At 55.7% G+C, this 14,282-nt stretch overlaps 1 protein-coding gene across 5 annotated transcripts in view; it reads left to right on the top strand.

Moving 5' to 3' along the window:
* The window catches only part of CRHR2 (corticotropin releasing hormone receptor 2), a gene marked incomplete at both ends in the record, with an annotated part of 44,679 nt that overhangs the window by 11,537 nt on the left and 18,860 nt on the right, over nucleotides 1-14,282 (top strand). For 3 of the 5 annotated variants that reach the window (XM_082633162.1, XM_082633161.1, XM_082633160.1), the window contains 2 exons: nucleotides 5,362-5,464; nucleotides 5,626-5,751. In XM_082633162.1, the coding sequence (XP_082489288.1) occupies nucleotides 5,362-5,464; nucleotides 5,626-5,751 (229 nt within the window). Of the gene's footprint in view, nucleotides 1-5,361; nucleotides 5,465-5,625; nucleotides 5,752-14,282 lie in introns of those variants that run through there. The other 2 variants (XM_082633159.1, XM_082633158.1) reach the window with 1 other exon arrangement.

Below are 14,282 nucleotides of genomic sequence, written 5' to 3'. Positions count from 1 at the left end.
GGGACACGGGTTCGTGCCCCAGTCCGGGAGGATCCCACATGCCGCGGAGCGGCTGGGCCCGTGAGCCATGGCCGCTGAGCCTGCGCGTCCGGAGCCTGTGCTCCGCAACGGGAGAGGCCACAACAGTGAGAGGCCCGCGTACCGCAAAAAAAAAAACAAAAAACAAAGAAGACAATAAGTACTCATTATCCCACAACCCAGGAATTTTTTATAATGTTTACATCCACCAGAAGTTTATCAAACCATAGAGCCTCATGTTTTTTCTTTTTTCCACAAAACTGGAATGATCCTGTGTCTACAGTTTTGTAACCTGCTTATTCCTGTTGTAATTCAGAGTGAACATTTCCCTGTGTCATTAATTATTCATCCACCACGTTGCTGTGGTGCTGCCTAGCAGCCACCGTGGGGATGCATCATCCTTCATTAACCATGCCCCTGCGGTGGGACATGCAGGCTGTTAGGATGCCCTCGGACTTCAGGAATAGTTTCTCAGGTCCCCACGTGGTAGGGATCTCCTTTTAGGTGTCCACTGATTGAGAAAATGCATATTGACTAACAAAGTTCAGAAACAAGTAGAAGCAAACAACCTATTGTTTAGACATATATTCATTCGATAAAACTGAAAAAACTAAGAGCAAAGGAATGATAAACACAACATTCAAAAGAATGTTCCCTCTGAGGGAGGGGTATATAGATAAATTTGTAAGTGATTGGTAATGATCTAGTTTTGGATTGGGCAATAGATTCCTTATATGTGCTACTACGTACAAACTTCCAAAAAAGAAAAGACTAAAATAGAATAAAGTTGGGCCATATATGGGCTAATGATGACAAGAGGTCATGATTCAAAGACTCTGATCAATTAAAATGCATGCCCCTGAGGTCCAAATAAAGGAAAAACGCATAATCACAAGAGACTTGAGGCAGGCTTTAAGTGGATTATTTCTGTTTTGTTCATCGCAGAGGAATCTAATAGAGCATATACTGTAAGTTGTAAGGCATATTATTTTTTCAGTCCACAGGCAATATAAGGATCCAGATGGAATCAAGGATTCCTTGAAATAACTCCCTAATCCAATACACACACACACACACACACACCAGGGCTGGTCAAATGGGAAGAGAACCTTGGTCTGGGAGACGGGGCTGCTGCCAGGGCATTTGTTCTTTCAGTGGTGACTCACTGAGCACAGGCCTGGAGCATTCTGATGGGTGCTGGGGACTGCTTAGTGAACATGACCAGCCCTGCCCTCTGGGAGTCACAGTAGAAAAACCAACAACCTTGCTGTGACATCGACCAGCACCCAGCAGACGGAGGCACGGAGAAGGGCCACCCACCCAGACAAGACAAAGGAGGTGAGGGCTAAGCTGAACATTAGAAGGGTGAATGGGAGTCGGCTAGGCTAACTGGAGCACAGCGGTAAGGGCATTCCTGGCAGAGGGAACGGCACACGCGAAGGTACAGAGGTAGGGAAGGTCCCCAGGGAATGGCGAGTTGTTCCAAAGTGCGTCTCAAGTTGAGAAGGGCAAGAGGATGGGGAATAGATAATCATGAAGAATATTATTTGCAGCTAAAGAGCTGGGCTCTGTCCCGAGGGCAATGGGGAGCCGCTCTTGTGAGAAGTCACACGATCTTAGAGAAATCACTTCCTCCCCCAGTGAGGGAGACAAGGAGCCCAATCTGCTGTGGAGATGAGGATGGCCTGGGAGCCGGTGGAGAGGAAGTTCCTTTTCCTCCTCTGGGCCTCCCTTTGGCCATCTGTAAACGACAGTGTAGGGTTGGACGGTTGCCAGGGGCCTGAAGCCTGATCCCAAGGCTCAACCTGAAGACACCAGGCCATCTCCCCTGTGCCAACGTGGAGTGGGGTAGGAGGGGGAAGGAGTATCTGGCCTGGCCGGGGGCACTGTCCCCAGTGCTGCAGGGCAAGAGAGGGGCACCTTCTGGCCTCTCCCAAGCCTCCGTGTCCTCAGCAGTCCCACTGTAACTGCAGTGAACCCCACAACCCGTCCCAGCCCTGCATACTCCCTGTCTCTTCAGCCTGACACAGCACAGCCCCATCAGACATGCAAAGGCAGACTCTGTCCCGTCAAATCCTCTTTTCCAGCTGATGTTTGATGGGTGGTGGGATGAGTGAGAGAACGTGTGTGTGCTGTGCAGACACGCGACTGTGCGAGACAACGTGTGTTTTTCCATTGTGCTGTGCACGCCTATCCGGTGTTAGGCTGTGCACTGGAGGACCATCCACTGCCATTGCAGCTGACACCAGAGGTGCGCCAGAGGCACCTGACCCACCCCCACTCTGCTCATGACACCCAGGTATCTTCCCCAGCACCTGTCACACTTCCCTGAACTTATGTGCAACCTGTCCCACCAGACTGGGGGCACACAGACTGTCCCAAATACAGCTGCCCCAATGCCTGGCCTGGGAGCTCACCTCCATCCCAGGGGCCTCCCACCCACCTCTGCTTCCTTGGCTAGCAAAACGTGCCAGACTTTATTAATTGTAGTTGACTTTAATGTAAGTGAGGAAAGTTTTCGCTCTTTACAATATCTTCCTCGTTTACCTATATGCAGACACTAAACTGAGCTGTAAAATCAATTTGTTCCAGAGCCGCTCCTTTTTTCATTTTCCTCTCTCACATCTAGAATAACAGACAGTCATACCTATGATAATAAACTCCATGACGAAATGGCCCTGCATCCTGGAAACCAGGGGACCTCAGGTCTGTGGACCTGTGCTCAGGCCTTGACTGTCCCGTCAAGATGCAGAATGAACTTTGCCTCTGCCCCTGAAATGGTCACTTCCCAGAGGAACCTATATCACATGTGCTGTCCCAGTTAAGAGCAGTCCAGGTCACCCAGGCCAACCTTCCATTCTTTTTTTTTTTTTTTTTTGCGGTACGCAGGCCTCTCACTGTTGTGGCCTCTCCCGTTGCGGAGCACAGTCTCCAGACGCACAGGCTCAGCGGAGTGGCCATGGCTCACGGGCCCAGCCACTCCGCGGCATGTGGGGTCCTCCCGGACCGGGGCACGAACCCGTGTCCCCTGCATCGGCAGGCGGACTCTCAACCACTGCGCCACCAGGGAAGCCCCAACCTTCCATTCTTCGTGTGAGACGATTAAATCCTTGGCTTATGGTCACGGGGCACTCACCACCCCATGAGATAGCTGCTTTTCCTGTGCTGTGGCTCTGGTGATGAACAGGCTAATAACTTAGCTTGATCTCTCCTTTTCCCCCTGGGCTGGGATCAGTGTGTGGAGAGCCCTCCTTTGTGCATGAATGAGACTAATTCCCAATGAAGAAATGGGCTGATCCTGCCAGCCACACTGTAGCCTATGTGTGACCCTGTGGGGCAGGGCTCAGTCTGGGACCAGGGCCGAATCTCAGCCTGGGACTGGCAACAGGACTCTGCCTAGGGTTGAAGTTGGGACTCAACTGATCCTCACCTGCTCCTGGCACTGGTTATTAGGGACACTAAGGGACCTCTGCCTCTGCAGCTGCCCGAGCTGAGCCAAGAGCTCTGTCCATTCAAAAGGCAGAAGACAGACCCGGCTGGCTGGTCTGCACCTTGTGCCTGCCAATCAGCTGGCCCTGGAGAGATTACTGTGCTCAGCCCTGGTCTCAGTGCTCCCTGACCCTGCCTGGGCAGTGACAGCTGCATTCATATGGAGGCTGGTGAGGTTGGAGCCCACAAAGGCAGCCCAGCCTGCCTCTTCTCCTCTCCCTGCTCAGGGCATAATGCTGCCTCAGGGTGCTCTCAGCCTTCTCTGGCAGCTTTGTTCCCAGTGGAGGATGGCAAGAAGGGATAGGTCTAGCTCCCCTGGGGCTTCCAGCCCAGCTGGGACTGGGTCCCAGCTCTCCCTGCCCTCTGAAGATAGAAACACATACACTCACACACACGTTCACACACATGTACATCTTCCTTTGTACATCTGCCTTTGCATCTCATAACTCAGAACCAGACATTGTCAGGGCTGGGAGGGGCCTCTAAGAACATTTCACTGATGGAGAAACTGCCCCAGAAGAGAGGGTGAGAATTGGGGTAAAATGCGTAGAGAATAGAGACAGAGGCAGAGAGAGTAGAGACTGAGTTGGGGTGAACAACACCCCAGGCCCTGTCTCTTGAGCCCAGATCCCCCCACGCAGCAGGCATGAGCAGTGGGCCTGGCCTAGGCACTCAGAGTGGAACCACAGGGAATTATGGAGCAGGCAGTCCTGAGGGGCCTAGGCAAATTCCAAATAAAGGTTTTTAGCTCCTCCACACTTGCTATGGGGTCTGATCTCTCTCTCTCTCTCTCTCTCTCTCTCTCTCACACACACACACACACACACACACACACATATTGGTGTGGAACCAGTTTCAGGCAGCCCTGCCCAAACCAAGAGGAAGAGAGGGTCTCACTTCTCACTTTATTCCCTCTGAAACCCAGGGCAGTAAGACCCGGGTGTTTGAAATCCTCCAGATAATTTCAGCCAGATTCTCCCCTGGACTTTTCCATGTCATTAAATGACAACACCAACCCCGCCCCCAGTCACCCAAGCGGGAGCCCTGGCATTACCCCTGCCTCCTGGCTCCTGTTGGAAGCCACCCACCTACTCCTCTCTCCAGTTCCTCCTCACCAGGGCTGGCACTCCCCGAAGTCCCTCTCTATCCCGGCCCCCACAGCTTGGTCCGGGTCTGCACCCATTCAGGCCATTTGATCTCACTAGACTCTTCAGTGGCTCCCTTGCTTCCCTCGAAGCCCCTCCAATCCACTTCCTTCCCAGAGGCTAAGGGGACTTTTCTAGAGCGCACACATCTGCACGTGGACTCGCCACTCCCCCTGTCGCCCCCTCCAGTGTCCTCGCTCAAGGAGGAGAAAGTCAGGCGGCGAGCCACCCGATTCTGGCTCCTCGGGCGGGCGGGCGGCCGCGCTTTGCTGCGCCATGCAACCCCTGGGCCTCGATCCTCGGACGGGTCATTCTGCCCACCAGGCCCACACTCTCCATTCCCGCCACCCTCCCCCGGACCTTGCCGGGGCCTGAGAAGGCGGACCCAGGGCAGGGCTGGTGGGCCGGGGGCGGGAGCCTGGGCCAGGGCGAGAGGAGCCGCCTGGCCCCGCCCCCTGGTGCCGCCATTGGCCGCGACCTAGCGGGTGCACCGGCAGCTCCGTGCGCTTTGCAGCTCCTCTCCGCCAAGGTCCCGACTTGGCAGCTCCGGGCGATCCGGCGCAGCGTCCGGAGGCTGTCCGGAAGGTCGGGCTGGACGAGCAGGGCTAGGACCCTGCGCTCTCTCGGCCGCTCACTCTCTAACCCAGCCCCTGGCAGCCACGCCGGACGCGCCCTCACACTCCCTCTCGGCGCGCGGCTCCGGGGCGCGATGGACGCGGCACTGCTCCACAGCCTGCTGGAGGCCAACTGCAGCCTGGAGCTGGCAGAAGAGCTGCTCTTGGACGGCTGGGGGCTGCCCCTGGACCCCGAGGGTAGGCGGGAGGCGAGCGGACCGGGTCGGCGCGGACTCCTTCCCTGGGTCTCTGGGTGCGCCCAGGGCCCCGCGCTCCGAGCGCCTCGCGCCCTACGTCCTGCGGCGCCCCGCGCCCCCAGCAACCCCTCTGAGCTCCGCTCTGCTCTCTCCCGTCGCCAGGTCCCTACTCCTACTGCAACACGACCTTGGACCAGATAGGGACGTGCTGGCCCCGGAGCGCGGCCGGAGCTCTGGTGGAGAGGCAGTGCCCCGAGTACTTCAACGGCGTCAAGTACAACACCACCCGTGAGTGTCCCCCGGACCCTCCGCCGCGGGTTCAGCACCCGCCTCCCAGGAGGGCGGTTTAGGGGGGGTAGCGAGGGCTCCGGACCTAGCGTAGAAGACCTGAGGGTGGTGGCACCGTCCTACGACCGGCGTTAAAGACATAATGCTGTGGGCGCTCCCTCTGCCCCTACCTCACCGTTAGCTTTAGACCTCAGTAAGGCAGTGATTTGCCCACGATTCCCGTGCTCCAGTGCGCTGAGAGCCCAGAAAGGGGAGAAGGAAACACTTCCTTCCTTTTGAGGACAGACCTCTCCCCCACATTATATACTCTTGGTGCCTGAAGTTTCTCCATTAGGGCGTCTCTTTGTTTAGCCATTGTCCGCCCCCCATCTCCCCGGGGAGGTGGGAAGGGGTGGGGCGCATAGGCTAAGTTCCCAACCCCCAGGGTGAGTGCCACGATCAGACTCTACTGTGGGAGAGGAGGAGAGCAGGAGGCAGGAAAAATGGGGTGAGGCTTGTGTTGGGGGGCATGCAAAGCGTAGCCGTTTCTGCGCCAGAGTGTGGGGTGTAGCCTCTTCCCTACCCAAATGTCCCCGGACTGGCCCTCTGGGCTGTGAGTCCGGGGCGGTGGTCAGCATTACTCCTGCTACCCAGGTAACACATGGTGTCTGAATCAGGACCGCCCACCCCCACTCCCTGGGAGAACAGCCTGTGCTCTCCTTCCTCCTGGCCAATCACCGGCTGGCTTGACACTCTGGGGAGGATGGCAGCAGAGGCTACAGGAGTCACACAGCATCCAGGTGGGGTTGTTCCGGATGGGCTCTGGGAGGGGAGGGGGTGCCTGAGTCTGTGCCCTGTGGAAGGTCTGATGGGAGCCAAGTGGGAGTGTTTTGTGAGGCTGTGGAATGCAGCATCACTAGCCCACCCTGAACAGCCACTCACATTTCCAGCCCCGCCCCACCAGCAAAGAGCCTTCTGAGACGCTGGGCAAGAGCGGAGGGCATCTGTTTGTCGGAAGCCCCTCATCCTGGAAACATCATAGCAACCTGTCTCTGAATGTGTGTCTGAATAGTGGGACAGCTCCCCTGTCACCTCACTCGCACGCGCGCACACACACATGCCTGTCCAAACTCAGGCCTTCACCCCAAGAGATGGTTAGAGGGCTAGACCGTAGCATCTGCATCTGAGGCTGAGTGGCATTCCCGTCTGCACCAGCGGAGGGCTCTCGTGTCCCAGAGAACAGCTGTGCTTGGAGGAGTCCAATGGCAGTGGTGCTTCTAATGGAAGGGAGTGAGAGAGGTAGTGAGGCTGCTGAGGAAGATTTCTGCGTCATCTGACCACACTCCCTATCCATGATTAAAACAAACCTCCCTGGGAGGAGGTGATGTCCCTGACCCAGGAGATGTGCAAGCAGAAGGAGTGGCTTCCATGCTCCTTCCCAGTCCTGAGATGATAAAACTGTATTTTTAGGATCTTGTGAGCCGTGTGGGGTGGGGCAGTGGAGATCCGGGGCCCTGACTTAGTCTGAGCCCAGAGACCAAGCGCTAAGTGAGATGATGCGGCCCCTCCACCCCAAGGCCTGTGGACCTGAGGCAGCTCTGCTCTGGTTCCTACAGCCTGAGCTGTCCCCTCTCTCCCCAACCAGCCTTGGGCCCCTGAGGACAGGGCCTGGATCTCTTCTCCATTGCCAAGCTGAGCACAGTTTATTAAACAGCTCCTATGTGCCAGCCACTGCACTGGCATTGAGGCCCCCACTCACAACTGCAATAGACTAAAGGGATACAGAGTGATAAATGCCCTGATTGGGGAGTGCAAGGGGGCTATGGGATGAGGAGGAAGAGGGGAGGGGAGGCGAGAAGACTTCCCAAAGGAGGTGCCACAGCACGTACAAGACCACTCACATCACGTCAAATGAGAAGCTGAAAAAAAAGGTCAGGTTGCCACGGAGGTTGGCAAACGTAGTGCCAGTTAGCCCCTGGTGCTAATGAACAATTTTCTTCATTTGCACCAAAGTGCTGCCTGCACTCTGACTGCTGGCGAATGGGAGAAGCATGTGGGCAGAAGCAGCATTGCCATTAACCAGCGTGGCGGCTGAAGTGGGAAGAGCCAAGGTAGCTAATGGCAATGGCAATGGGGTGACTGATTTCTCTCCTCCCCTGCCTCCTAGCCACCGCTTCCTCCTGCTCTGTTTGCCTTTTCAGTGGGATCTTTCCTGGAGAAAGAAGGACACGGGGAGGGGAAAAGCTCCTATGAGAAGCCTGGGGGAAGAGGAGGAAGAGTCCCGGCTCCTCTTCCTGCCCAATTTTGTTTTACTACAGCCAGACCCCTGCTGAAGCCTCATGTTTTAGAGGGCGGGCATTGCCTGCATGGGACAGAAGCGTAGGCAACAGTCCTCGTGTACTTTCGTCCACTCAGCTGAGCACAGAGAATCGGCCACAAAGCTACCAAGTGTGGATCATGGTCCAGGTGCCAGCTACCACTGAGAGAGCTTTGCATACATAATCCCATCATCCCCACCTCCCTAAGGCCCCCTGAGATATGTACTGCTCTTATGCCCATATTGCAGATGAGAAAACTGAGGCTCAGAGACATGAAGTCACGTTTTTCAAGGTTATAATCAGCTCCCTCAGCCGTCACTCTTTTTTTTTTGGTACGCAGGCCTCTCACTGTTGTGGCCTCTCCCGTTGCGGAGCACAGGCTCCGGACGCGCAGGCTCAGCGGCCATGGCCCACGGGCCTAGCTGCTCCGCGGCATGTGGGACCCTCCCAGACCAGGGCACGAACCCGTGTCCCCTGCATCGGCAGGTGGACTCTCAACCACTGCGCCACCAGGGAAGCCCTCAGCCGTCACTCTTAACCACCGGGCAGCACTGCATGCATGAGAGACAGTTTGCGAGAAGAGCTTAGAGGGACAGGAAAAGACTCATGCCTTCACCCTGGAGGATCAGGGAGGGTTTAGCCTCTGAGCTGGACTTCTGAGGACAGGTGGGATTTTAGTAGGTGAAAGTATAGTAAGTCTAGGGGAAGAGATGGGGACCGTGCTTTGTGCCTCGGGACTGGCCAGTGTTCTATGGAGCACAGGTAGTAGGAGAAAGCAGATGAGACCAGATGGATGGATGCTGGTCAGATGACGCACGGTACTGCAGAGGGCTTCACCTTTGGTGCAGGAGGGAGCCTAGGGGAGCTTGTGAGCAGGGGAGCTCGGCTTTGGGGCACAGAGTCTCTGGTGGCAAAAGGAGGGGTTAGGAGGCTACTGTAACTGACCCAGGTCAAGTGGAGGCTGCGAGAGCAGAAGAGGGCATGGATGCATTTGTAACTGACAAGACTGGCATGAGACAGGGAAGAGGAAGGATTCAGGGACCACACTAGGAAAATGCTGAGCACAGTAGAGGATTTGTGGTCTGAGGAGCTGGAGGGACATCTGAGTGAAGATACGGAGAACGCAATTGGCCGGATGAGGAAGCCCAGGCTAGTGCTTTGGTCTGGAGACAAGGTATTCAGGAGTTCTTGAGTGGTTAGCTAACAGCTACAGGTAGCAAGTGTGGGAGACTTGGTCAGAGCCTTGTTATTCTTACCCAGAGACTGTTTCCAGCTTCAGCAATGGCCAAGGGAAGGGAAAGGACTTGTTCAAGGCCACACGTGCTCGTCCATGGCAGAACCCAGTTAAGTGTCCACGTGTCCGAGTCCCCTCCAGTGTTTTCCCCCACCTGGTGCAGGTTCTGTGTGTCTGTACTGTCATTTGACCTGTGTTAACTCATTAATCTTTACACACACCCAATAACAGAGACATAGTATTATCCTCATATTACACATGGGGAAACTGAGGCACAGAGAAGTTAAGTGACTTTCCCAAAGTCACACAGCTTAGAACAAGGATTCTAACTAAGGCTCTGCTGCCTCTGAGAAAGCAAATCTCATGGGTTAAACAGAGAAGGAATTTGTTGAAAGGCTATCGGGGAGCTTACAGAATTACTGGATGGAACGGAGAACCAGAACCAGAAATGGGGTCCCCAGCCAAGAACTCAGGGCAGAGCTGGCCCAGTGAGGGAACCCCTACTCTCCCTGGGTGGGCCCTGACAACGCCACGAGCCCTGGCCACCAGATGGGCCATGGCTCTGCTGTCATCACTGCCTTGGGTTCTTAAGCTTCCTGCAGTGGTCCCCAGGAAACTCTGCCCATCTCCATTTTGTGGGCTCCCAGCTCACTGATTTCCTCGGGGCCAGTGCATCTGTTGAGGTGGGGTGAGTGTGGCGCTTTGGGTCCCACACTGCAGCTCTGGCTACAAGGGAGCCTAGAAGGTGAGGGCCTGGCATTTCAGCCCTATGACAGGAGGTGTTCTCTGCCTCTCCCAGGTTTCCCCGAAGCCCATATGGGAATCAGGTTCAAATTCTGGGCCACCCAAACCTATCATAATGTCCAAACACAGTAGAACCTGGGGCAAGTCCCACTCCCTTCCTGGGCCTCAGTCTCCCTGTCGGTAGGGAGAAGGGAAGTGGATTAACCCAGCAGTGGTCTGGCCGGAGGTGGGCACTGCATTCCATTTTCCTCCCACCTCTCACCTGTGTTCCACTCCTGTGCCCATCTCTGTGTGCGTGTCTTGCTCTGTGTTGCTCTCTTTGTCTCCATGGCTCTATCTCTATTTCTATGTGTGGTTCTATCTCTGTCTCTGGGTGTATTTTCTCTCTGTCTCTTTGTGTGTGTATGTCTCTGTGTATTTCTCAGTCGCTATCTTGTTTTCTATCTATGTGATTCTCTTTTCCTCTCTCCCTCCCTCCCTCCCTTCAACTTCCCTCTCCAGCTCCCTTCCTCCCTCTCTCTCTCCCCCTCCCCCTCCCCCTCTCTCCATCCCCCCTCCCTCCCTCCCTCCTCCCCCAATCCTCTATCTCTCCCTCCTCCCATCCCTCATTCTATCTGCCCTACTCAGGCACCTTCCCTTGCCTGTCCCTGTGGTCCTCGTGGCTGCAAAGGAGGGTCCCGCAGCCTCGTGGACAGGGTCGTTTTCCTCCTGCGGAATCACTAAGCCCAGCCCGGCTCAGCCTCGGCTCCTTGACCTCAGGCTTGCACCATGTCCTGCTGAGAATGGCAGGCCCATCAATACTGAGACATCTGCCAGGACAGGGGAAGAGATGCCTCACCTAACCCAACCCTATGGGGAGGACTGGGGGGTCTCCACTTCCCAGAACCCCAGTCTAGAGACATTCTGAAGCCCTAGTTGTGTTAAAATGGAAACACATAAACTAGGTGGTCTCCAGCCACAGGGGTCTTCCCACTGGGTCTACCTGCTTGTGCTCAGGAGCCAGGGGTGACGAGAAAGGCTGAGCCCTGTCCTCACAGAGCCCCAGGCTGCTTAAAGACCAAGCTCACACAAATCAACCATCAGGGATTGGAAAGAGGGGTTTGGTGGGCACTAGAGCATTCCTGGAAGGCTTCCTGGAGGGGGTAGGAATGGTTCTTGAAGGTCTTGAAGCAGTGGGGACATTACATTTGTTGAGGACAGGCCTGGTCCTGGGGTGGAGCCTCAGGGAGGGTCCCAGGTAGATGGGCTCCTGGGTTGAGGAATTAGAAGCTGTGACTCCAGGAACTCAGGTGTGCATTCCCAGTCCCCAGTGAGACCCAACCACACCCTGACCCCTGAAGCCCAAGGGTCAGCAGTTACCCTGTGTGTGAGAACTGTCCCCTGCTGGGAGGGAGGGAAAGTGGGACAGGCATGACCATCACTGAGGGTCTGGCTGAGGGAAGGAGGAGGAAAGAGAGAGCAGAAACGATGCCCCTCTGGCCATCCAGACACCTGAGAACTTCCCAGCTGTGAGGCCTTCTGTGCTGAGTTCAGCCCTCCCCGCCCCTGCTGCTTAAGGCTGGGATATGACTGGACCAGAGAGGGAAAGACACTTGCCCAGGGTCCCACAGAAAGCCAGCACCCTGAATGGCCTCAGCAGGCTTGGGGAGCTCTCAGCCCACGCTCTAGCATTTTTCCACCTCTGCATGCATGGGGCGCAGACAGCTGAGAAGTGTAACAGTGGAGTCTCAGCTGTCCCTCTCCTTAAGGACCCTTCATCTTAGGGAAGACCAAAGATGCAGCCACCCGCTACTTTCCCTCGCCCCTTCCCCAGGAATCCTCCACTTAATTATCCCATTCCCTGTCCAGGTTCACCTTTTATTGGCTTTGTGGGTATGTTGCCTTTTCTCCACTAGAAACAAGCTCTTCAAAGAGGCATAAGACCTGACCCAGCCTTCCAGGGGCTCCTGTGTTAGAGAGAGATTCTTAAAGAGAACTTTTTGCTATTTGTTCTTAAGTGAAATAGCACAGCCAAGGCTATAGGAGTACATGGGAGGAGGTTGATTCCAAAAAAAAGAGGGAGAAGCAAGTTGGGAAGACTTCATGGAGGAAGTGCTGGGGAGCAGGGCCTTGAAAAATTGGGCCAGTGATGTGTCAGGTGGAAGGGAGGGTGGGAACAGAGGTGGAGAGGGAATAGGGCCGGATCATGGAGGCCTTGAATGCCAGGCCATGGGCCTCAGTTCCGCTAGCATTAGAGCCCGAGCTGCTTGTCCACAGCGTCATGATGCAGCACTGGAGTACTCTGGAAGGATGCTGCTTGATGTTCAGGATGTACCATCTAAATCTGAATCCAGATTGGCTGGGAACTTTGACTGTGTCCTTCCCCTCCCCTCCCTCCTGCTATTGAGTCAGAGGCTGCAGCATCCTTCCCTGCCCACTCCCCCCACAGCCTGGCAACCCCAGCAGGGTCTGGAACCCCCAGGGCAAATCGCCACCCCCAGGGGCTCTCAGGACCCACCCCAAAGGACCCCAAATGCAGTTCACCCACCTCAAACCAGGTGCTCCAGAGTCTGGCCAGAATTTCCTTTCACAGCTCCTGCAGGGATGGGGCTGGAGGCAAGGAATAGCAGGAAGAACCCAGACCCAGCTTCAGGAGAGCTCACCGAAGTCCTGGCTGTGCCGCGATTCACTGAGTGCCGGGCAGCTCCACCCCATCTAAGTCTCAATTTCCTTATCTGTGTGAAGGACACAGAAAACATACTAACCTCATGGGGCCCCGTCACGACTAGGAGACGATGCTGCCTGGGGCTCCCCGTGCCCTGCTAGGCTCTTGGCAGCAAGGGGAGGAGAGCGAGGCCTAGGGTCTGGAAGGAGAAGTCGTGTCTCCGGGATCAGGTCCTTGAGGGCCCCACTCCCACCGAGGATGGCTGTCCTTCTGAGGTGGTGTGGCCTTCTGTTGTCCCTGAGAGGCACCAAACTGAGTGGTCTCTGGATGGTGTCTTGGGAGGGGGCGGTCTGTCTACACTAAGAGGGTCTGATCCCCAAAGGCCTCTGGAGGGAAGCAGCCCCTTGGCCCCCTAAGTCCCCAGACTTAAGACTCTGCCAGCCAGAGATGTCTTCACCGCCCGCCCCACTCGCCCACCCCCATCACTTCACAGAAACGATGGTTGGGAGCCAGTTCTAATCCTGCTTGTCTCACCTTTGGGCAGGCTTTTCTCCTCTTTGGGCCTCCGTTTCTCTGTACAGGGTGGGCGGTGTGCTGGGTGAGTTGTCGTGGCCCCTTCCCCTGACATCCTCCACTCCGTGGCTGCCGCGGGCTTCCTTCTCTCCGCCTCCCTCTGCTGGCGGGCGTCATGGTGACGAGCTGCTAGGGATGCCTGGAAGGAGGGAGCCCTGCACAATAGGGGCTGGAGCAGGGGTAGGCACCTCCTCCCACTTGCCCCTTCCCTGGGGAGGCCAGTGATCTCACACAGTGAGCTGGATTCCACTCACACCTCTTCCCTTTTTCAAGGGCCCACTGAGGTCTCCATGAATCTGCTCTGTGCCTCCCTGACTCAGTTTCCCCACTGTCTGCTGTAAGTGTGGACATTTACCCCTGCCATACCTACTCAAGGATGGAGGGGCATCATGGGTGAAAAGCCCTTCAGAAATAGAGAGCTGAGCGTTTGGGGAGGTCCAGAATGGACAAGGGGGTCTGGAGAGCAGTGTCCACACAATACTGAAGAGAGGGGAAAGAAGTTCCCTTCTCTCATCCCAGATGTCACGAGCAGATGGCCCCGAGGAGGCCCTTCCCAACCTGAAGACTGGGCTGGTGATAGCAGATTCTCGATCTCTCAACCCAGCAGCTTGGTCCTGAGCTTGGGTGAGCATCACCAGCTGCCCCCACCTCTGCCCCACCAACGTGCGGTGATTAAATCAAGATGGGGAATGTTCAGACTTAACTCAGGGAGACACACATTGTTTGGGAAGCTCAGGGAGACTTCTACTGGCACCATGACTGTACCGTGTTTCCCCAAATGGTCTCTTAACTGGAGGTGAAAAGCAATTAGTCATGCCCACAGTATCACTGCCTAGTCCAGGCAGTAGAGATTTTTCCTGCAAAAGAAAAGTGACCTAAGGTGTAGGTCCCAAGCCAGACAGGAAGGAGATAGCTAAGTCTGCAGTAGTCCAACTGCAGGGAAAAGCAGTAAGGGGACTGCGGGTGGCATATCTGGCCCTTTAGGCATTTTCTGCTCTGGGGGTCCAGACACTAAGTGGCTAGGACACTGCAGAGGTGG

Source organism: Mesoplodon mirus (assembly GCF_964341445.2).
Source record: "Mesoplodon mirus genome assembly, chromosome: 9".
Classification (NCBI taxonomy): domain Eukaryota; kingdom Metazoa; phylum Chordata; class Mammalia; order Artiodactyla; family Ziphiidae; genus Mesoplodon; species Mesoplodon mirus.
This window is presented reverse-complemented; position numbering and strand designations above follow the sequence as displayed.